This window comes from Bipolaris sorokiniana (assembly GCF_000338995.1).
Source record: "Bipolaris sorokiniana ND90Pr unplaced genomic scaffold COCSAscaffold_3, whole genome shotgun sequence".
Classification (NCBI taxonomy): Eukaryota; Fungi; Ascomycota; class Dothideomycetes; order Pleosporales; family Pleosporaceae; genus Bipolaris; species Bipolaris sorokiniana.
In genome coordinates, this window is record NW_006911897.1 from 2,018,690 (window position 1) to 2,039,030 (window position 20,341).

The 20,341-nt window shown below is 53.3% G+C and overlaps 10 protein-coding genes across 10 annotated transcripts; 5 read left to right on the plus strand and 5 right to left on the minus strand.

Moving 5' to 3' along the window:
• Positions 1 to 172: 172 nt before the first annotated feature.
• On the plus strand, positions 173 to 1,107 carry COCSADRAFT_188322 (uncharacterized protein; the record flags this gene model as incomplete). The annotated part of the gene is made up of 2 exons (XM_007699053.1): positions 173 to 965; positions 1,040 to 1,107. Exons 1-2 carry the CDS (start codon positions 233 to 235, stop codon positions 1,105 to 1,107), a joined length of 801 nt encoding a protein of 266 aa, XP_007697243.1. The 5' UTR covers positions 173 to 232.
• Positions 1,067 to 2,559, minus strand: COCSADRAFT_111604 (uncharacterized protein). Its single transcript, XM_007699054.1, has 3 exons — positions 2,368 to 2,559; positions 2,218 to 2,314; positions 1,067 to 2,125 (listed from the first exon to the last, which is right to left on the minus strand). Exons 1-3 carry the CDS (start codon positions 2,378 to 2,380, stop codon positions 1,450 to 1,452), a joined length of 786 nt encoding a protein of 261 aa, XP_007697244.1. The 5' UTR covers positions 2,381 to 2,559; the 3' UTR covers positions 1,067 to 1,449.
• A 111-nt stretch (positions 2,560 to 2,670) lies between these two features.
• On the plus strand, positions 2,671 to 4,005 carry COCSADRAFT_81571 (uncharacterized protein; the record flags this gene model as incomplete). The annotated part of the gene is made up of 2 exons (XM_007699055.1): positions 2,671 to 3,120; positions 3,220 to 4,005. 2 exons carry the CDS (start codon positions 2,671 to 2,673, stop codon positions 4,003 to 4,005), a joined length of 1,236 nt encoding a protein of 411 aa, XP_007697245.1.
• Positions 4,006 to 4,503: 498 nt separating this feature from the next.
• COCSADRAFT_291311 (uncharacterized protein) lies at positions 4,504 to 5,541 on the minus strand. The gene is made up of 3 exons (XM_007699056.1): positions 5,367 to 5,541; positions 5,161 to 5,287; positions 4,504 to 5,093 (listed from the first exon to the last, which is right to left on the minus strand). The coding sequence occupies exons 1-3, from the start codon at positions 5,439 to 5,441 to the stop codon at positions 4,585 to 4,587; spliced, it is 711 nt and encodes a 236-aa protein (XP_007697246.1). The 5' UTR covers positions 5,442 to 5,541; the 3' UTR covers positions 4,504 to 4,584.
• A 1,190-nt stretch (positions 5,542 to 6,731) lies between these two features.
• COCSADRAFT_81712 (uncharacterized protein) lies at positions 6,732 to 8,696 on the minus strand (the record flags this gene model as incomplete). The annotated part of the gene is made up of 1 exon (XM_007699057.1): positions 6,732 to 8,696. The coding sequence occupies one exon, from the start codon at positions 8,694 to 8,696 to the stop codon at positions 6,732 to 6,734; it is 1,965 nt and encodes a 654-aa protein (XP_007697247.1).
• Positions 8,697 to 9,895: 1,199 nt separating this feature from the next.
• Positions 9,896 to 10,350, plus strand: COCSADRAFT_81646 (uncharacterized protein; the record flags this gene model as incomplete). Its single annotated transcript, XM_007699058.1, has 3 exons — positions 9,896 to 9,946; positions 10,041 to 10,100; positions 10,153 to 10,350. The coding sequence occupies 3 exons, from the start codon at positions 9,896 to 9,898 to the stop codon at positions 10,348 to 10,350; spliced, it is 309 nt and encodes a 102-aa protein (XP_007697248.1).
• Positions 10,351 to 10,575: 225 nt separating this feature from the next.
• Positions 10,576 to 11,021, minus strand: COCSADRAFT_82242 (uncharacterized protein; the record flags this gene model as incomplete). Its single annotated transcript, XM_007699059.1, has 3 exons — positions 10,576 to 10,674; positions 10,725 to 10,874; positions 10,935 to 11,021. 3 exons carry the CDS (start codon positions 11,019 to 11,021, stop codon positions 10,576 to 10,578), a joined length of 336 nt encoding a protein of 111 aa, XP_007697249.1.
• A 466-nt stretch (positions 11,022 to 11,487) lies between these two features.
• COCSADRAFT_291347 (uncharacterized protein) lies at positions 11,488 to 13,566 on the plus strand. The gene has a single exon (XM_007699060.1). The coding sequence runs from the start codon at positions 11,839 to 11,841 to the stop codon at positions 13,483 to 13,485; it is 1,647 nt and encodes a 548-aa protein (XP_007697250.1). The 5' UTR covers positions 11,488 to 11,838; the 3' UTR covers positions 13,486 to 13,566.
• Positions 13,567 to 14,555: 989 nt separating this feature from the next.
• COCSADRAFT_179262 (uncharacterized protein) lies at positions 14,556 to 16,112 on the plus strand (the record flags this gene model as incomplete). The annotated part of the gene is made up of 4 exons (XM_007699061.1): positions 14,556 to 14,577; positions 14,669 to 14,776; positions 14,861 to 15,097; positions 15,238 to 16,112. The coding sequence occupies 4 exons, from the start codon at positions 14,556 to 14,558 to the stop codon at positions 16,110 to 16,112; spliced, it is 1,242 nt and encodes a 413-aa protein (XP_007697251.1).
• A 1,007-nt stretch (positions 16,113 to 17,119) lies between these two features.
• COCSADRAFT_291354 (uncharacterized protein) lies at positions 17,120 to 20,340 on the minus strand. Its single transcript, XM_007699062.1, has 4 exons — positions 20,170 to 20,340; positions 17,945 to 19,985; positions 17,793 to 17,892; positions 17,120 to 17,742 (listed from the first exon to the last, which is right to left on the minus strand). The coding sequence occupies exons 2-4, from the start codon at positions 19,982 to 19,984 to the stop codon at positions 17,330 to 17,332; spliced, it is 2,553 nt and encodes an 850-aa protein (XP_007697252.1). The 5' UTR covers position 19,985; positions 20,170 to 20,340; the 3' UTR covers positions 17,120 to 17,329.
• Between the last annotated feature and the right edge of the window lies 1 nt (position 20,341).

Consider the following 20,341-nt stretch of genomic DNA (forward strand, 5'->3'; position numbering starts at 1 on the left):
AAAAAAGAATGAGTAAAGAATAGGGAGGTAAATGTCCAACTATACAATGATACTACAACGGTAGTACGACGGCAGTATTGTATATACCCATGTCAACAGTTTCTGTGGACAGCCGCCTTAGTAATAATGCATTCATAACATGTTCAAGATAAAAACACCATTGGAAACCCCTCAAGATATAAAAAATCATACAAACCCATACATTCGTCACCCAAAACCCACATCCCTCACAATGTCCCAACGAACCCCCGACATGACCCTCGCCAGCACCTTCACCCGCACCTCCCACGCCCACCCCACTCCAACAACAAACTCCCCCCCAGGACTCATAATCCTCATAATCGGCGCCTCCCACAGCATCAGCGCCGTCATAGTCAAAGCGTACGTCCTCGCCGGCGCCAGCACCCTAATCCTCGCGGCACGCCCCTCATCCGCTACAGAATTATCTTCCGTATCCCAGCGAATCCTCTCTTCATGCACCAAATCCTCAACCCCGGCACCAACCATCCACCTCGAACAAGTCGACATCAGCAGTTCATCCAGCGTCTCCTCACTCGCCCAACGCATCTCGAGCAAACTACCCAACCTAGACATTGTAATCTTGAACTCGGGCCTCACCGGCCCCCTAGTCTTGCACGTCGACAAGGGCGATCCCCAGGACTTTAGCAATGTACTCGATGCCATTGTAAAGGGGACGTATCATGTTGCTCAGTATTTTATTCCCCTCCTCAAGGCTAATGAGGGGGGTAAGAAGATGTTTATAGCGGTGGGATTGATAGCCGCATGTATAACAGAGGGCCCTTTTGCGAGTACGGCGTATTGTCTTGCCAAGCTTGCGCAGGCGAGGTTGGTGGAGTTTTTGGCGGAGCAGTATAAAGGCGAGGGTGTGTTGGCGGTTGCGGTGCATCCTGGGGCGGTGAATACGAAGATGGCGAGTGTGGCTACGCCGGAGAGTCTTCGGGCTTGTGAGTTTTCTTGTGTTCCTTTATCTGCGGGAAGAGACGAAGTTGGTTGTTTTTGCTGACTTTTACCCTGTTAGTTCTTTCGGATGATGTCGAATTATGCGGTGCATTTTGTGTCTGGCTAAGTCGTGAGAAGCGCATGTAGCTTAATGGACGGCTGCTAAGTGCAAAGTGGGACGTGGATGAATTGGTAGAAAAGAAAAATGAGATTGAAAACCAGGACATGTTGAAGTTTGGGTACAGGGTGGGCAATATCTAAAGTCATATGGATTGCACCTCCACCAGAGTAGAACTTGGTCAATGAGAAATCGAGTCAATAGCATTCGACGAAATAAAGAAAACGATGTTCGTACGAAGCCTTGTCAGGTCATCGCCCTTGCTCTCTAACCCAAATAATCCCGCAAACCGGATCATTCCCAACGCCTTCAAGAAGAATTACTGCACGTGATGCACTAGAAAGTCAAGTCCTTTGTTCTCTCATAAACCCTTAGACAGTCCCCGCAATACTGAGGTCCCTAATTTCCTGCAGAACCTCCTCGACACGCGCATCCAGCTCACCCTGAGCATACTGATCTCTTGTATTGGCATCGAGATACTGTTGTACCTGTGCCATTCTCGAGTAGGCCTCGGCACAGAACCTCAACTGGATCTTGACTAGCGCTTCGAAACTTGGGTCTAGATAGGGTACTCGCAGGTCGATGAGCTGTGGTAGTTCGGCCGTTAGGGTGTCGTTGAGCTGGTCGTAGGCAGCCTTGGCAAGTTGCTCATCCTTCTCAGCACGCGGGAGCTTCGTGACGTCCTTGTCGGGCTTGTCCGTCAACTTCCTGACCTGGGCGCGCATGCGATCATAGTCCATCTGCTTGTGTTCGCGCTTGGTGATGCAGGCGTTGATGTCGGGGAAGTAGGAGCAGAAGCGCTGGATGGGGTCGAGAACTGTGGTTCGGTAGGGACCGTCGAGGGCTTTGATTGTCTCGGCATCCAGGTCGGTAACGGCTTGCTTGTAGGAGCGCGATACTCCATCCTTAGTCCCGGCGTCTCCGTAGAAGGCGTCAATAGTTTCGGCAATGCGCATCTGCGAGGCCGTCATGGCACGGAGCGAGTCGAGGTAGCCTTTTGCTTCCTTTTGCAGCTTGTTCGCCGCCGTTTCCATGGTTCGGTAGCGTCTGCCATGCTGCTGTTAGAGGGGGTAGTCATGGGCGGATGCCTGGGAAGGGGGGTAAGGAGGCGGCGGCGGGCGGGGGTTGAGGGCGCATACCGCTGCTCAGTCTCAAAGTCGCGATCATTTGTGCGCTCGACCTGGCCCGTCTTCATTAACACTTGCGTGGTTGCGCGATTGACGCCCTTCTTGAACCCTGCATGGTGTGAGCGGCCATGATATCAAACAAACATTGTTGGGCTGCTATACCTGTCCAAGACATGATGGTGGTGTTGCCGCTGTGTTCCGGAAATGCGATGTAGAAATGTGTGTTGCGTGCAAGTGGAGTGGGTGTAGTCGGGGGTATTGTATGTTTGTACACACTGCAGTCGAGGAGAACAGAGTCGAGCAGAGTGGCAGTGGTGTTGTGGTTGGCCGGCGAGTTGGATGGGAGCGGGCGGCAGTGCCACAATGACGAAAGCTGCAGCCGGCGTACACCTCGTCCATCGTGGCTGAGCAAGCCCGCCCAGCCCGGCCTCGGGTTCCGCATCAATGCGAAAGCACCCGACGTCAATGTTTTCTCTGCGTGCGCTGCATCGCGCAGCCCCTTCACATCTACGCTCATGTAGCAATTGTCTGCGCCGGTATTCCCTCGTATCGCCCTCGAGCCAGCAACAGACCCAGAAGAAAGTCATTTTTTCCGGCATCCAACCCACAGGTATCCCACATCTTGGAAATTATCTGGGCGCATTACGACAATGGGTCCGACTGCAAGACGAGGCCTCACCAGACACGACGCTGCTCTTCTCCGTTGTCGACCTGCATGCCATCACCATCAAGCAAGATGCATGTGAATTGGCAACCTGGCGCAAAGAGATGCTAGCCAGTCTCTTAGCAGTAGGACTCGACCCAAAGCGATGCATAATCTTCACACAGAGCAGCGTAAAGCAGCACGCAGAGCTCATGTGGATTCTCAGCTGCGGTGCCAGTATGGGCTATTTAGGCCGCATGACGCAGTGGAAGGTACGCTTGCATTCTTACAAAAAACCTCTAAAATATATTTATATATGAAGACAAGCAATTGAAAGAAAAAACACCAACTAACCAACCCCCCCCCCACAGGCCAAACTCTCACTCCCAGCAGACTCCTCCCCCCTCGACCCCTCCAATAACAAAGACGCCCTAAAACTAGGCCTCTTCTCCTACCCCGTCCTCCAAGCCGCCGACATCCTCCTCTACAACACCACACACGTCCCCGTCGGTGAAGACCAAGCCCAGCACCTCGAATTCACGCGTGAGCTGGCCATCGGCTTTAACCATGTCTACTCCTCCCCATCTTCATCATCATCATCATCATCATCACCAGCAGCAGGAGGAGCAGCAGCTCCACTCCTAACAATCCCCCAAACCCTCCTCAGCCCCGCCAAACGCATAATGAGCCTCACGGACCCCACCAAGAAAATGAGCAAAAGCGACCCTAGACCCAAATCCCGTATCTTGCTTTCCGACTCCAGAGAGGAGATTTTCGCAAAGGTTAAATCGGCGCTGACGGATTCGGTAGAGGGCGTGAGTTATGATCGGGAGATGAGACCAGGAGTGTCGAATTTGGTGGATTTGTTGTGGCATTTTGAAGGTGGTGATATCAAGGGAGGAGGAGAGGGAAAGGCGGGGTCACCCGAGGAATTGGCGCGGGATCTCAGGGATTTGAGTATGAGAGCGCTCAAGGAGAGGGTGGCGGATACGGTGGATGTGGGGATTAGTGGGGTACGAGAGAGGTATCTGGAGATGATGAGGGGGGATAGGCAGGCGGAATTGGTGCGGCATGCTGAGCAGGGTGCGCAGAGAGCAGAGGAGATTGCCGAGAGTACAATGGTGAGAGTGAGGAATGCCTTGGGCATTGGGTGGTAACGATTAAATCGGACAAAAAAAAATAGGGTAAACCATACTCTTGTAAAGATAAGATGAGAACATGATGCAAGGCCCCGCGGCAATTCTTTGGAAAGCTATCTATGGGAAAACAACTAACGCTCCATAAAGTGCCGAGCCCAGAATCGCAGTACTAAACGTATTATCGAAAGATTGATGCCCTGAAAAAGAAGAACTGAACTCCCAGGCCTATGCAGAGTAAAATGCCCACCCGAAACCGTGACCGAATCATGGGCATCTAGTAGACCCGTCGAAAACGCAAGCGCCAGGAACCACACGCCAAAACCGAACGCCTCGCTGAGAATAAACGTGTTGAAGAAGTAGTGAGAATGAAATGCAGGGGAGCCCTGAGAAATGCATATGCGTGTGCACTAATATGCACACGTCGGCCGTATTCCATGGCGGCAAGGTCGGCGTGTCTCTGACGACGAGAGAGCCATGTTGGGATTGAAGAACAAGTGTGGCTGTAGTGACGAAGAGCCCTCCCTTGAGCAACCCGATTGTGTCGTTACGGCATGATCGTGAGACAGAGGTATTGGAATTCAGCCATAGTGCTGACATTTAGCGCTTCGAAGGAGCCTCTTCCTCATCCTCGTCTTCGCCATCGTCATCTTCGCCCTCAAACTCAGAGTCCATTTCTTGGTCCTCGTCAAAGTCGCTTTCGCTGCCGCCAAAGTCAAGGCTCTCGGCATCGCTATCTTCCCAGCTCATTTCAAAATCTCCCTCGTCCTTCTCCTTCTTCCACGCAGTCTCGTTGGTTGGCATAACGAAACCCTCTGGGATATCCTGCTTTGACAACTCAAGATCCTTCTTGACCATCTCCTTGTATTCGGCTGGCTTGTTACGCAACATGACGCCTGCGTCGACGTTGGCGGGAGAAGAGACCTCGGCGTCGTCCAAAAGAGAGAGGATGGAGATAAGGACTGTTTCGACTCGCTGCACGGGCGACCAACGCTCCGCGGCAGTTTCGCCGGACATTTCGTCATCGCCGGGCGGGTGGAGGATGGAAATGCACAGGCGGCCGTCGGGGTAAATGTTGGGGTGGTAGAGTGGCCGGATAAACTTAAAGTCTGACATGCCATTAGCACTTGGCTCGTATCATATGACAGTCTCCGTCATAGACGAGCGGTCACGTACCTGGCGGGCTATGTGGGTAGTTGCGAGGAAACGTCATCCTGGCCTTGAAGTAGCCGCCGTAATACATGGATTCCTCGTTCATAACAATGAGAGCCACGCTCCATTCAAAGACATTTTCGTTGATAAGCTGCGCTGTGGTTAGTTGGGTGTTCAGCAGTCGCCACTCCGGCAGGTGACTCTTCGCTAGCCGCCGCTCACAAACTCACTTCAATGTTGGTCCATTTCTCCTTACTTAACTGCTTGAACTCATTCATGAGTATTCGCTGCGCCATTTCCGCCATGTTGAGCAGTAGTTCCGAGCGAAGCCCTTGCCGGAGGATGTGGTGTTGGCGAGGGTGGTGTACAATGACAATGCAGGCAGACGACGTGTCAGTCTAGTGGGGTTTCGGGCAAGTAGTGCGGAGGGAGCGTGCGGTGCAGGGAGAGTATATGTACGGGGAGCAAGTGAGTGAGTGAGTGGGTGAGTGGGCAAGTGAAAGAAATGGAGGGTGGGCGGAGAGGCGGAAGGGTGAGACTATGGGCTTTAAGGGAGAGCGTCTGCAGAGAGGCGCTGCATGATGGAATGCTCTCGCCGAAACAAGGATGCGCCAGGCCAACCCTTCGGAACGAGCCTAATTCACCGCTTGCGACCCTGCAGAGCGCCCCTCGTGTGGAACCATGACCTGGGGACTCATGACCTGCTCCCAGGGTAGACGACGGCCGCCCAACGTCACAGAACATGGCTTTTTGCCCTCCTCGGCCCACCTGCTTTGGCGGCTGGCTGGTTCCTGTGCCATGCTGGGTGCGGCCAAGTCGCCATGTTACTTCCGACCTCGGAACGAATGGGAAGGGAACGGAATCATCGCCTACACAGTAGTCTCGCCTCTTTGCCAGCGCCGCGTGATGGGCGGCGAGTGCTGAGTGACGGCGTGTCTGGCAAATACTGAGCTGCTCAATAGTGTACCGCTCGCCGCCAGGCCTCGTCCCAAGCCTAACAATCGCAGAAACGTGGAACCAGCGTGTGCCTGGGCCGCCTGTCACGCCATCGCGTGCTCTGTGCTGCCCTCTGTCACATTGCCCGTCTATTTTGGAGTCGATGAAACAAACAACAAATGCCAGCTGCGTAGACTGCGACGTTTGCGTTACTGCCAGCATATGGATGCGCTTGCTTTTCCTATCCCATTCTAGTCAAGCCTTGTGGCTGATTACCGATTTAGCCCCAGCATCAGATCCTTTGTGAATATCCAACCCCCTACATCAACACCACATGAGCAACCATCACGTCTGACACGCAGAGCATCTTTGCAAGCAAATCTCTTCTTTTTTCTTTTTTTCTTTAGCCATTTGTATACTCATATTGCTAAACCTAGTTACTGTCCGACATAATCCCAGAATGACCGCCTCATGCCATGTATGTACATGTATGCAGAAGCCCAGCTTATTGACAACACTCCATCATTACACCAGCGCTCTCGTCACGTCGTATACTGAATGAAAGCACAAAGCAAGAAACAAACAAAAACGCAAAAAACAGATAAAGAGTGTACGTGCCCAGTTGAACGACGGCTAGGAACAAGTAGGAAGCCGCGCAACTAGATGTATCGCATCCTCCTCGCCACAAGCAGGCACACCGAAACAAAGAGGCAAATGACTCCAATGATGCTGAAGAACCAGGCTAGGCTCCCGTCTTGGCCCGGGACCTTGACGTTCATGCCGAAGAGACCGCAGATCAGGTTGAGCGGAACCAGAATCGTTGCAATCACAGTCACCTTCTGCAGAGTAGCGTTACTATCGTTGCCCTGGATGACCTGGTCCACAGAGATCTGGGCGAGGTAGTTGGAGTGCGCGCGGCTGAGCATTTCCTCGAAGTGAGCCAAGTTGGACATCATCGTGACGACGTGATCCTGGATATCGCTGAGATAGATGCCCACGTCACCGCGGGGCGCCACACTGTAAGATTCGTTGCAACGCTTGGCGAAGCCCTTGATGACATCTGCTTTGCCTCCCAGAAGACGCAGCAGCTGCATCACACGCTTGCGGCAGTCGCCAATTGACCGAAGGATCTCGCGCGAGTCCTCAATCCGGGCAATGAACACTTGGTCCTCAATCGCATCAGCTTCGTCTTCGATGCTTCGGATCACAGGAGCGAAACTGTCCACAATGTCGTCGATGAGGGCGTAGCAAATCCAGTCGGCGTTGAGGTTGATGTAGTCACGGAGCCGACTGATACGCTTGCGAACGTTGAGCGTGTGGGGGCTTTCGCAAAAGGTAAACGTCAGGATGCCCTCTTTGAACACTACCGCGTAGAAGTTGACGGGCTCCAGGTATTCCTCAGACTCCTTGTCGGCTTGGAAAAAGGAACGGAACGAGACAAAGTAGTACTGGTGGAACAATTCCACCTTCTCGCGTGGCTCCTGGATGCAAATGTCCTCGCGAGTAAGGGGATGCACTCCAAACGCCTTTGAAATGGCAAACACTTCCTCTTCTGTTGGGTTGACCATGTCGAGCCACCAGACGCCGCCATCTGATGGTGTGTCAAACAGATCGCGGAAGCGTTCACCAGGCATGAGGAGCCCTCCAAGCTCGGCTGCATGAATTGTGTCATCCATCTCAGAAGAGAAGAAGGTCCATCGATTGACCTTGGCTTCTGGCACATGCTTCTCGGTGAACACGTGAGAAAGACCTTCCTCGGCAAGCTTTTCCTGGATTGTAGGGTCGACATCTTTCAAGCTCGTAATGTCGTCTGCTGTCTTGGGCGTGGCGGATTGGCTCGACTTGGGACGAAGGTCGGAGAAGACCTTGGGCTTTGCAGAGAGGCGAGAGGCTACACTCGCCTTGTGGTGCAGAGGCTGGCCAATAGGTGTCTTGCTTTGGGCCTCTGCGACGAACTCTTCCAACTCTTCATAGTCAAACCTGGTTGTCTTGCCAGTGTCCTCGGAAACAGGGAAGCAAACATCCTCCTCGGCAGAGCTGTGCGCGGATGCTGCGTCTGTGTTGTGCAATTCCTCAGGACGTTCGTCGCTGATGGTTGGGCGGCGCGCTGTGCCGCGAGACATGGTTCTATGCAAGGCAAGATCGGTCTCGGAGTCGGCATGGCTCTGAAGAGTGTTGGCTCGGTCACGGCGACGAGGCCCGGCAAATGCATCAACCGAGTTGGGGGGGGAGACAGATCGCGAGCTGGTAGACGAGTCCCTGCTCCTAGACAGACGCTCGACAGCAAGGTCGCGAGGGCGTCGGAATGTGTCTCGTCGGGCCCGAGGGTCGTGGGCTAGCGAACCGCGGCGAACATAGGCATCAGGAACCAAGTGCTGGTCATCGTCGACCACAGCACTTTCAAAGTCGCGTCGAGTGATGTCTGCCTCGAGGGCTTGGTTGACTTGAAGGAGTATGTTGGGGTGGTCCTGGCCGTGGGCGCTCGCAAATGTAGGTCGGCGCGATCTGGGGGGCGAGTTTGCTTCGGCACGCGGGAGAGATAGAGGCTGGTTGCGGTGGTCGTTCAGGTCAGACACGGGCGTGCTGAACCTGGTTTGGCTCTCGGATCTCGGAGTGTCAGTCATATTGGCTACTCAGGCGGCGATGAGTGGGACTCCAGGATCTGATGCGGGGTGCTTTGGTTAAGCCAGGATTGTACGTATATTCAGCGACTTCTGGCGCTGCAAGAAGCACGGAAGCGGGTAGGTCGCTTGTGAGCGCCCACCTCTAAGGCGCGCTCAACTTGACGATGGCTTCGCGTAGGGTGGTCCCCTACACTAAGCCGACGGTAAATGTGTCCGGTATCCAAACTTCCACACCCTCTCCGGGAATAGGAAGGCTAGGTGAAGGAGGCAAAAGCAGTAGCGAGGGTAATCGGGTTGTGCTGTTTGGGCCAGTTATGGGGGCTGGTGGTCGCCTCCGTATACCCAGGCTTTTGTGCCGAGCAAGGGGCGGATGAAGGAGAGCCGGTCGAAGTAGAGTCCCGCCAACTTGGTGGTTTGGATGTCTATGGACGCCGTAGCGTCAGAGTTGGGTGTGAAAGGGGATGGTGGGGAAAAACAAAGAACACTGGGTCAATCAGTCGCAATGGTGGATGACGGTCCACGGGGAGTCAGAGCTGGAAAGCGGCGAGGTGCGCTGGGGCAGCTGCCAGATGCGTGGTTAAGAAGCGGTGTATTGTCGTGGGCAGCAGGTCTGTGGGCAATATATACGTGGTGCGAGACCAGGTGGGCGATGAAAATATTTGGTTGACGGGGGGTGCGGGTCTTTTGTAGTGTGGCTAGAGGGCTAAGGCCAGGCCTTGTTTCCTTTGGATCAGGTCCACGCTTCGGTGCCCGCTGATTGGGCTGAAGCGCTCCCGAAGCCCCAAGACTGTCCGCTAAATGCGTCTGCGGCATGTGGAGCCTCTGAGGCATGCCGAGCAGCAGCCAGCAGCACACCGGACACTACAGGCGTGTATGAGTCTAGATGGTGTTGCGTCTCTGCACCCCCCCAAAAGCCATGGATGCATATGGAACTACTGTCGCTTGTTGACCTGCATCTCCGTCAGGCGCAAATGGAAGGCTTGCAGGGGTGGCGCGGCCGCGGATCTCTTCCTCTCGCGCCGAGGTTGTTCCGATGGGGCTCTGGATCGCAAACATGCCACCTCTTCAAACACGGCTAGCCGTGTGCAGCCAGCAGTCGACCACTTCCATACATACGTACATACGTACGTACAAAACATACCAAACACACACATCCGTCTAAGCGCCAGGGATTTCCAGTGGGAGCGCCTGCATGCAACATGGCGGACCAACTTCTCGAGCAAGTGCGCGACGCCGTCGAGGGCCAGATTGTATGCGATACCTTCCTTGTCCAGACCCAGACCCAGGCCTAGACATACACACCAACCGCTGCTTCACGACAAGGTTTACTAACAGTGGCTGCAGGACTTTGAGGGCCAGAGGCTGGCTGATATGCTAAGCACAGTTCTCCTTGGCGCTGCTGGTGTATGCTCCCCTTCTCCTCATTGCGAGCGCTTCATGCGACTGACGAGCCAAGATTCTTGCCTTCATCGTCGGCTACATGGCACAAGACATCCGTCTCACCCTCTACGTTGGCCTCGCTGGCACCGCCCTCACCTTCCTTGTCGTTGTACCCCCGTGGCCCTTTTACAACAAGAACCCCGAAGGCTGGCTACCAAAGTACAACGCTTCTTCGCAATACAACATCGACGTCGACGGGGAGAAGGTAGGATAGACCGGGTTTGGACGCGAGTGCAAGGGAGACGTGTATCACAATTGGCTAGAGATGTGGCGTTTGATTGTAATGGAAATCTTATTCGACCCTCTTGACTGCGCGTGCTACTACGTCATGCTGTCATGATAGTCTTTTGTAAAGGCCGTGCTAACGCCAGACATCCGAATGGAACCATAACCCAAATGCGTCCTTGTTGAACCTGTTTGTCGTACCTGCTGCTGCTGTTTATCGGCCGTACTTTTGGAACTCCCAGTCTCTGTTGTCTAGCGGGCAGACCTGTCGTGTCTTGAGCCATCGTGAGATGCAGTGGAAGTGGAAGGCGTGCTGCTGTGAATTAGCATGGCGAATTGCGAGATTGGCAACACAGAACCTACGTTGCAGATACCCCAGGCTACCGTGCACTCCTCGCTAGTTGCCGAAGCCTGGTTGGCCTGGCATTCAATGCACAGGTCCATGATGTGGTTGCGGCAAATGGCACAGTTGTCGACGACGATATCCCAGGCCCAGAGAGCAACGGCATTCCACTGCGTCATGTCAGCATCCAGAGCCTGGTAGCGCACTGTTTGTGCTCGTGTGCTGCCTACCTTTTTGACCTCGAAGCGTTTCTTGTCTCCCTCTCCACTGGCACCGGCCTTGGATGTCTTGGTTTTGGCTGGGGGCGCATCTGCCATGTCAACGTCCGCCATGATTAGTATGCGATGAAGGCGGTTCGAAGCTGGTGGGGGCGGGGAGATGTGTAGAGTCGGAGGCTGAAGCGTGGACAAAGAGCGGAGTTTGACGGGCCGCAGGTGTGTAGTAGGTGGGCGGGAACAGGTAGCAGCTCCAGCTCCAACCAGAAACAGAACCAGAACCAGGTTACTATGGGGTGGCGAAGTATTGGTCCGAATGGTATGGAGGCTGAAGGCGCAACGTGCATCCGTCAGGCTCCAGCTGCCAGCGAGCGAACGCCAAGACTAGGGCCCATTCACGTCACCGTCTGCGATGACACCGCAGACAAAGGGCAATGCGAAATAGCCAGCAACACACGCTTTGAAATTAATGCCGGAAAGGGACGATTCGTGTCAGAATCCCCATTGCTGCCCCAGCTCGACGTCTGTTTCACAGTAACAGCCGTTCAGCCTTACGTCGCCGCCGCCGCCGCCGCCGCAAGCGTCAGTGCGCCGTGCCGAGATCAGCCTTGTTTGACCTCAGCCACCTCCGCGCTGGCACCGACTGATGCGCCCGACACTCTTCACTACACCCTCCCTCACTCTCTTCGCCCTACATCACCCGAAGGCGCGTGCCTATCTCTACCCCGCGGAACTGGATATGAACACTCTACCACTCGACCTTTGCACACTTCTACTACACCAGACACAGACATCCCTTCAACTACAACCCGCGTCATCGCGCTCCATTCATCCCACTTCCACATCTCGAACAAAGAGCGTCCGCCTGCGACCCTCTAGATAATCTTCTCCCCATACAGAACACCCCACTACACCTCAAATGTCGACAACTCAGATCACCGCCTCTCCACGAGCGCCCCGCGGAAAGCCGCAGAGCCCAGCTCAGCTGCCCCAAAACAACAACGCCGGAAGACAGTCACAAAGAAAACCACGGAATAACCGCGTGCAAAATGGCTACAATCAGCGCAACGGCCTACCTGTATCCCCGAGCAAGAATTCTGCACAAGGCGCCCTCGCCGAAAGTGTCACCTTCCCCTGTGAAGATGGTCACATGTCTGCCGGTTCGCGCGGCATGAAGAAGCACACTCAGCCGAAACCTTCTGATCGCGTCTCTCCGCCTGCCGAATCGGACCCCGTTCCTATTAACCCGTCTGCAACTCCTATCAAAATCCAGGCCGCTTATGCTGGGCCCACCTTTCACGCGTCTCCGGCGCCTTCTGCTTTGCCCATTCCCAAGTTTCTTTCTCGTTCTGTGCCCGCAAAGACCCGTGCTGGCCCACCAACCCCTCCGCCTGAAGACAGTTCTGACTCGGGCTCACTGAGCCCTTCTGCTTCTCCTTCTCGTGCCCCGATGGCTGCGCCTCCACGCCATGAGCAGTCTCCCTTGGATCTTCTCTTCAGGGCCGATGCAGCAGAGAGGGCCAACAACCAAAACAGAGGTCTTCCTTCAAACAGCCCGTTTGTAGCAGTAAACCCCGGGCGATCTCATCACTTCAAACATGACTCTTACCATTCACTCAATGGCATCTTCCCTATAGAGCTTGACGGGGAGAGCAAGCATGCGCACATGTCCCCCGCACCTCCAGCAGCATCCACCTCACAGCGCTCCATGACCGATCCCGATGGCGTCCCTCAACTCAAAGACGTTCACCAGCAAGGTAATGGAAACGATGTCATTCAAGACCTGTTTAGTCGACTTTCCATGTCACAAAAGAAACCCACTGCTGCAACACCACCTCGGGCAGGTGTTCACGGCCCACCAGGACCTCAAGCACATCTATCGCCCTCGCCTTTCCATGACGGTCGGACTCCTGGACGAACGGCATCTGGTCCCACTACCCCTCAAGCACAGCCCACAAACCAGGACCCGTCCGACTTTTACTACGGTAACAAGAACCTTTCTCCACTGTTCAAGGCAGCCCAGGGCGACTCGGCCAAACGCAACTCGGGCCTTCGCACTGAAATCAGTGCTGATTCCCCAATGCTTCAGCAAGATGGGTTCAAGGGTTTTGCGTCTGTTTCTCAGCCTCACCCAATGGGACCCAACGGCTTCCCCCAGGGCAATGGAGCAACACCGAATGCACCCCGTCAGGCAGGCCCTTCCATGCCGCCTTACCAACAAAGCCCAAATCAAAGGCGCACGCCTGGTAGACAGCCACACCAGCGTCGTCCTGACAATTACCAAACAAGGGGCCAGAGGACTGGATCTGGATCTGGTCCTGGACCCAAGTTTGATAAAGCAGCCGCCAACGGCTCTCCTGCGTCTGCACCGAAATCTTCTACCACCATGATGTCTTTTGTCCCTTCGTCGGTCGCTGCTAAGCAGCGCAAGACCTCTGCACCCACGGCACCCACAGCTGCCCCGGCGATGAAGACATCCACCCCTTCTGAAACTTTAGCTTTGGAGCAGGATCTCAAGCGTTTGCTTAATCTCAACACGGCCGGCGATGCCTCAACCGTGAGGTAGACTACTTTCTACCTGTCCATATTCGCGCATCTTTCATTCTACTTACTAGTGTTTTCATATACACACTTTCTTTGGTCTATATGGGTCTTCTAGCCTTTTCATATCGTCATGTACTATGACCTTACTATCGTTTATTTGGAGTTTCTGGCGTTTTTGAATGACTAGTCATTCACTGTTGGTGGACGTAGTATGGATTGCTGGGTATGTCGTCCTAGTTGCTCAGTCCAGCACAAGAACTTTTCTTTGTCATGGTTCATGGATTGGCTGCATGTGCACGGGGTTCTAAGAGCTGGTCGACTGGCGTTTTGCAACATCATGTTTTGATGTTTTGGTGCATATATGCACATCTGGGGTTGTCTCGACTGGCTTTGTGAGGTGAGCTTCTTCCGACAATCGTCTGCTGTCCACGTTTCTGGATCCAGGCATGACTCGACTTTTTCATCACTACAAACACCACAAATCTCTCAAGTAAAAAATCAAGAAAAAACATTAGGGCATGATGCTCGGCTCTGACGCTCCTATGAGGGGTGCAGGGTTTTCATGTCCAACAATAGCTTTTTTTGGTCTGATTCTGTGATGGTGAGGTGACGTTCGATTGATGTTTCTGTTTACACTTTGAGCCTCTTATCCTCTGTGCTTATCCAATGTTAAGAGGTCACTGTTTAAGCAAGGTACTATGGTTCTAGCACATGGACAATGCAGAGTATCGGCTTGCGTCCAACTGCCTTGTGAATGTTCTGGCGTAACGGTTCGGGCATCTGACTTAGACTAATAGCCCGCCTATCAGACAATGGGTATTCGTTTGCCGCTTCAGGTCGATTTAGTATTCACTTTCAGTTACTACTAGCGCCAAATGCGAGTACTGGCTTTGCACTACCCGTTACGCACTTCACTGTGAATCGCTTCAGAATACTTCATCACCTGCTCGAGGCTGGATCTTACGCTAAAGCCTGTTTGCTTTGCTCCCTTGCCTACTTGAAGCAAAGCCACTGTCCAGGTCACTCAATTGCTCTTGCAAACCAGACAATAGATCGCCCGACTATACTCGTTGCCCATCGGCTGTATTCAAGATGAAGAGTTTCCGAAGTAAAGGTAAGCAAGTTGAGCTCTCTCTCCTCCAGCACGGTGAGATCACCAGCGACTGCCATCCTCTCTCAAACCGTACTGATACAAAAGGTGATAGCGTCGCGTTTCTTCAGAGAAGGTGCATCTTCAGAGGAGAAGGTGGCAATCAACAACACCTCGAGTTTTGACTTCGACGCTGGTATTGACAGCACTGTTACAAGAAAAGGTAGGAACAGTCTCTTTCTTACTCTCCCTCGCGTATCACCCAAACCACCTCTACACACAAGTCAGATATTGACTAAATGACAAGTGGTGTGGCCCTTTCGCCGCAAGAATGACAAAGCAGCTAAACCGCAACCAGCTCTGCGGCTCAATTCTTCGTCGTCTACGTTGATGCCTCCAGCCAGACCATGTGTCATTGGTCATGAGGCCAGCGACGACTTCGATCTTCTGCCAGACTACGACGATTCTGACGATGACGACACACAGGCGTTTCGTCGTTCGCCTGCTACATCCAACAAGAAGAAGAAGTATCGCAATGCGTTCAGTATGTCCAATCTCAGGAAGTCATGCTCGAATCTTGCGGCCTTGAAGAATAAGGGTAAATCTAGCCACTCCTCACTCCGTCTTCTCTGTTTGTCTATTTCCAAACTTCAGTCTCAATCTAACATGAAATCCACACTCCAGGTTCCCGCATCTTCAACAGCAACAAGAAGTCCTATTCGAGATCGCCTCCGCCACCACCAGTCCCTCAAATTCCAGTCGACTTCACCATCCCACTACCAACCCGTTACTCAGCTCTTCCACCATCACCACCACCGCTCCCCAAACGTAGCAGCAACCGCCCTCCACGCCCGACGCTCAAAAAGGCCAAAAGAGGTACAGGCCCCATGTCCCGCCCAACACCCACATCCCAAGACGCAAACATCCCGCTTGTCCTCGAACACCTCACCACCACCCCTTTCACGCCTCGCAGCAGTCCCCCGCCACAGCGCCCCCCACGCCCAAACGAGTCACAAAACGATACGTTAATGTACATACGCTACACGAACGCCCGCATGGTGCTTCCCATTCGTCCTCGCCCGGACACCAGTACACCACCAGATCCATCTCAGTCTACTACAATACCTTCTGCGTCTCCTTCATCTTCCACATTAACAAGCACCCGCCACGCCTCCGCCATCGCATCCCGTCTCGGCATCCCGGCGGGCCACTCAACTCCCCTTATCCCATCCCTCACCGCACCCCTCGCAGCCCGCATCCCCCAGCACTCCGCTTTGCGCCTCCCAGTCCGCGTTTCAGACGGCAGCACAAGATACAGTCGGTTCAGTGAGTACGTTGCGGATTGCGAGCCAGCGGCGTATGAGACAGTGGCGTATGGACAGCTTCAAGCACGTGTTGGTGGGGACGCGGCGGCGGCGGCGGCGGTCGAAGTCTATGATGCTGGCAAGGAAGAAGAGTGGGTGCTTGAGAGGCAGGTTAGTCGGGGGCCGAAGGGGGAGGCCGGGGGGATGGTGTTTAGGGATCGGAGAGGTGGGTTTCATTTTGTGCGGAATGTGTGAGTTGCGTGGTTTCCAAGTACAGTCTTGGATCTATCGAGGGAGGTGAGGAGTGGAATGTATTACATGGGACATGGCAAGACGACGTCTTCATGTGAAGGTTGATTACGAGTTTGGATTCAGGTTGTGGAATTTGTCTTTTCTGATCTACTGCGACGAGTTTAACTGGGAACGAACCGATCACGGTGAAATTTCTTCTTTGAGAAGACGAGATCTTATACTGTACTTCATCGAGCTTGATAATCTCGGTTGACAGAACACATCTGTCAGGTCCTACATGTCAATTCTGTCAACATGACACTTTGACAAGTAAACCCGAACCAAAATATCAAATGACATCTACCAAATCAGACAAGTACCATCACACTTCATAACACAAGCAGAACCATAAACCAATATTTGACATTTATGTAAAACAAAACAAAAATTAAATCTTTTATAAAACTGTCATTGAGTCTACCCGTTATTCACATTTGGCTCCCAAACATGAGCATAGAGAGGAATTGGGCAAGTATGAAAGTTATAAGAAAAAAAACAAGAACCCCCTGAAAGATTTCGCAACCAGCGATGTCCAGATCGCACATCAAGAAAAAAAAGAGTTTGCCGTTTCAAATAAAAAGAAAACCCTCTTAGTTCCTTTTCACGCCAATGATATCGTTTTGCGCTATAAACACTTGTGTAGAGAGAGGTGGAAAGGGGATATATAAAAGGATGAGAAGCGCAAAAGGTGAAGGCCAAGATGATACAAGTTACCCCGTTGCCCAATGCCAAAGACTTATTTCCCATGGCCGAATGAAGCATGTTTTGGAACGTTGTAGGGTGAAGTCCGCTTCCACTGGGGTATCAGATATCAGTCTTCTTGTTCGGCAAAGCAGCAGCTCGAAAACTTGTACCATCTTATGAAACGGCATCAGTGAACCAAGTAGACTAAGTAGAGTATCGTGGGTACGGGAAGCAATGTGTAATTCTTTTCTGACGTGGCCGCCAAGATTCCAGTCGGGCAATGCTAGGGAGGTTTGAACGGCCCAGCGCTCGTTTAGGTTCCATAATAGGTCATCGACTGCAAAAAAAGGAACGTGGCCAGACCGCGTCTTGGATATAGTGTAAAATGAGCATAAAAAGGGTATCGATCAAGTCCAGAACGCTTCGTGAAAACACCCGCCATTACTCTTTTGGTGTCGCTTCGATCACTCCTGACTCGACGTTTGGTTACAAGGTGCTTAGTGGCCTCCGTTCTTCCTAAAATTAAGCAGCTGAGACAAACTTGCCAAACTGCATCCACTCTTGAGGAAGTCATGGCTGATCAGCTCCGATGCACTAGCTCGCGATTTGACGTCAACACACAGACAGACCGACAGGAATGCCTTGAGCTCCTTGGAAAGCTTGTCAGGCTTCTTGAGACGAGGGGTACCGTTGGTGGCGATGAGATACAGGGCCTTGAGGGGCTCCTCGTTGAGATATGGTGGCTCGGACTCGATCATTTCGATAGCCATGATACCCAAAGACCAAATATCGACCTTGTTGCCGTACTCTTTTTGCTTGACGACCTCAGGCGCCATCCAGTATGGGGTTCCGACCATGGTTGCACGCTTGCTACGTTGCTCAGTGAGCTTGGCGCTGAATCCAAAATCCGCTGTAACGGGTTAGTAGGGTACAGAGAGATCGTGATAAGCGAAAACGTACTAATCTTGACATTACCGCGGCCATCGAGCAAGACGTTATCACTCTTGATGTCTCGGTGAATAATGTTCAAGTTGTGGAGATATTCAAGACCCTTGCAAGTCTAGCAAAAGTTAGCATGTGGTTTGAAGAATGCAAAAAAAAAAAGAACTGACCTCGAAGCAAATGGTGGCAATCTGGTCTTCGCTGATGGAAGGGTTGTTGTCAATAATGTCAGTTAGAGCACCTCCCTCCATAAACTCCATGACGACCCAAAGTTCGGACTGCTCTTCTTGCAGGAAAGCATCCAAAAAGTTGACAATGTTGGGATGCTTGCTATCCTTCATGACAATGATCTCATTCACAATCAGCTCCTTGCGGGGCTGATTACGAAGGTCCATCTGCTTAATGGCAACTTGAGCACGTGGTCCATTTTCCTGCATGACCCTCCTGGCCATTGGTGACGTGGCGCCTTCGCGGATGCGAGCTACGTAGACAGAGCCACTAGCACCTTGGCCAATCTTCTTTTGCTTGTTGTACGAATCCAGGGGCCTTTCCTTGGACACGACTTCGCGGAGTTTGGCCATGACCTCGCTCTCTGACATGCTCGACATGCGCACGTCTTTGCGTTGGGGCTCATCCTTGGGCTTGGCTGTGAGGGCCTGCTCGGCCTTCTTGACAGCATCGCTGACGGGAGCGGCAGGCTTAGCAACATTCAATGGCTTGGGAGCAGCAGATGAGCCCTGGTACTGCTTTTGTTGTTGTTGTTGTTGCTGCTGCTGCTGGCCATTATTGACGCGAGGGACCTGTCCGCTTGAGCCCTTGTAGCTGCTGTTGGGCTGAACGGGCGGGCGCTGTTGTTGAGAAGATGACTTGGAAGGAGAAGAGCCATAGTTGCCGTTTTGTTGTTGAGGAGCTGGCGGAGCTGGACGCTGTGCAGCCATCTGGCGCAATGAACCTGGAGGCTGCTGTGCTTGCTGCTGGTTCCTCGCCGCGCCTGGAGTTGATGGCGCAGGACGACTGGGGTTGTATCGTTGGCCTGAAGGGCTTGTGTCGCGTGTATCGTAGCTGCCCCCACCGATTTCTTGTTGGGCCAATGGAACCTTTTTCTGCGGTAGCGAAGCATTGTACGCAGCCAGCTCCTCGCGCTCGCGCTCGTAGTCCTGCTGTCTCTGTCGCTCACGTTCGCGCTGCATCCTTGCCTGTTCTTCCTGTCGTCTCCTCTCCTGGTCATAGCGGTCCTGTTGCTGCTGCTGCTGTTGCTGTGAGGCAGAGTTTTGTTGGCTAGAATAGCCTTGCTGAGGCGGTGTGTTCTGGCGACTGGAGCTGTAACTATCCTTGCGTGGGTAACCACCAGGGGGTGCAGGGCGTGGAGGTGCAACGGAATTTCCGCCGCCTGAATAGCCCAGCTGCTTGTCCATGCCGGCACTGCCTGGTGGGGTGGGTGTAAGACTTGGATATTGTTGGGGGTCTTCTGATCGCTTGACAAGCTTCTCAGTGTAAAACTCGAGGACCTCGAGAACGGCCTTTGGGTTCTTTGCGTAGTCATCTTTGGTAAGTGCAGATGCGGTGAGCAGCTTCTCCCATTCGACAGGCAGGCCAACGAAAGCACCGCTGTTTGGATCGAAGCCTACGTGTACTCTATGCGTGAAATTTGTGGGGTTGCTGACGCCACCCATGCTAGGACATCGTTGGTAGATGCTATCGATCCACGAGTAAACTTCATCATCGGTCTCGACTTTGCATGTAATGATCTTGGTGGGACCATCGCGAGGTGGCGACGAGCCTTTGCTGGGGTTGAGTGCGCGGGTGATTTCAAAAGACAGGGGCTGCGTGTCGGATCGCTCGACACCCAGAATGTCTCGTAGTTGAATGGAGTTGGATACCTTTGAGGCGTTTGGGCTCTTGAAGAAATTGAGCTCAAACTCGCGCAGCACCAGCCAGCGATCTGCCCAGACGAAGGATTTGAACAGGCCTTCGTCCTTGACCTTGACCATGCCTTCTTTGACTGTGGACGTGGACGAGCCGCTTCTCTCGGTCTGTGTGCGAACAAGGGACATTTGAGAGCCGTTGTTCATACCAGGCGACTGCATACTTAGGCCAGCCATGTTGCCTGGCAGCGTGCTGCTGGTGTTTGGGGTAAGGGCGAGGCGGGGACGATCTGTCGGTGGCCGCGGTGCGGGACCAGGGTTCATGAACTGTTCGCGGGAATACATGCTGCGATGTCGTGATTAGTTGGAGTCTGCGTAGGCTGACGAACAGCGACGTGTGCTACCAGAGTCGGACCAGGCTCCGGCGAGTAGTCACGGTGGCTGCTGCGAAGAAGCAAAAAAAAAGGCCGTAGACGAGTGATAGCTGAAGAAGGGGCGGGAGAGGCGAAGAGAACAGTGAGGACACTTACATGGGCAACCTCTAATTTAGACAATAGCTCGAGGGGCCTTTTGCAGGCAATTGTGACAGCGTCCGGGGAGCGCGTAGTCACCTCGGAAATGCAATGGTGAGTGCTGGGGGATACGGTGAATGGCGGGGTGAAGGGTAGTGGATGGAATCAACAGGCAGCGGGGGAGGGCGCA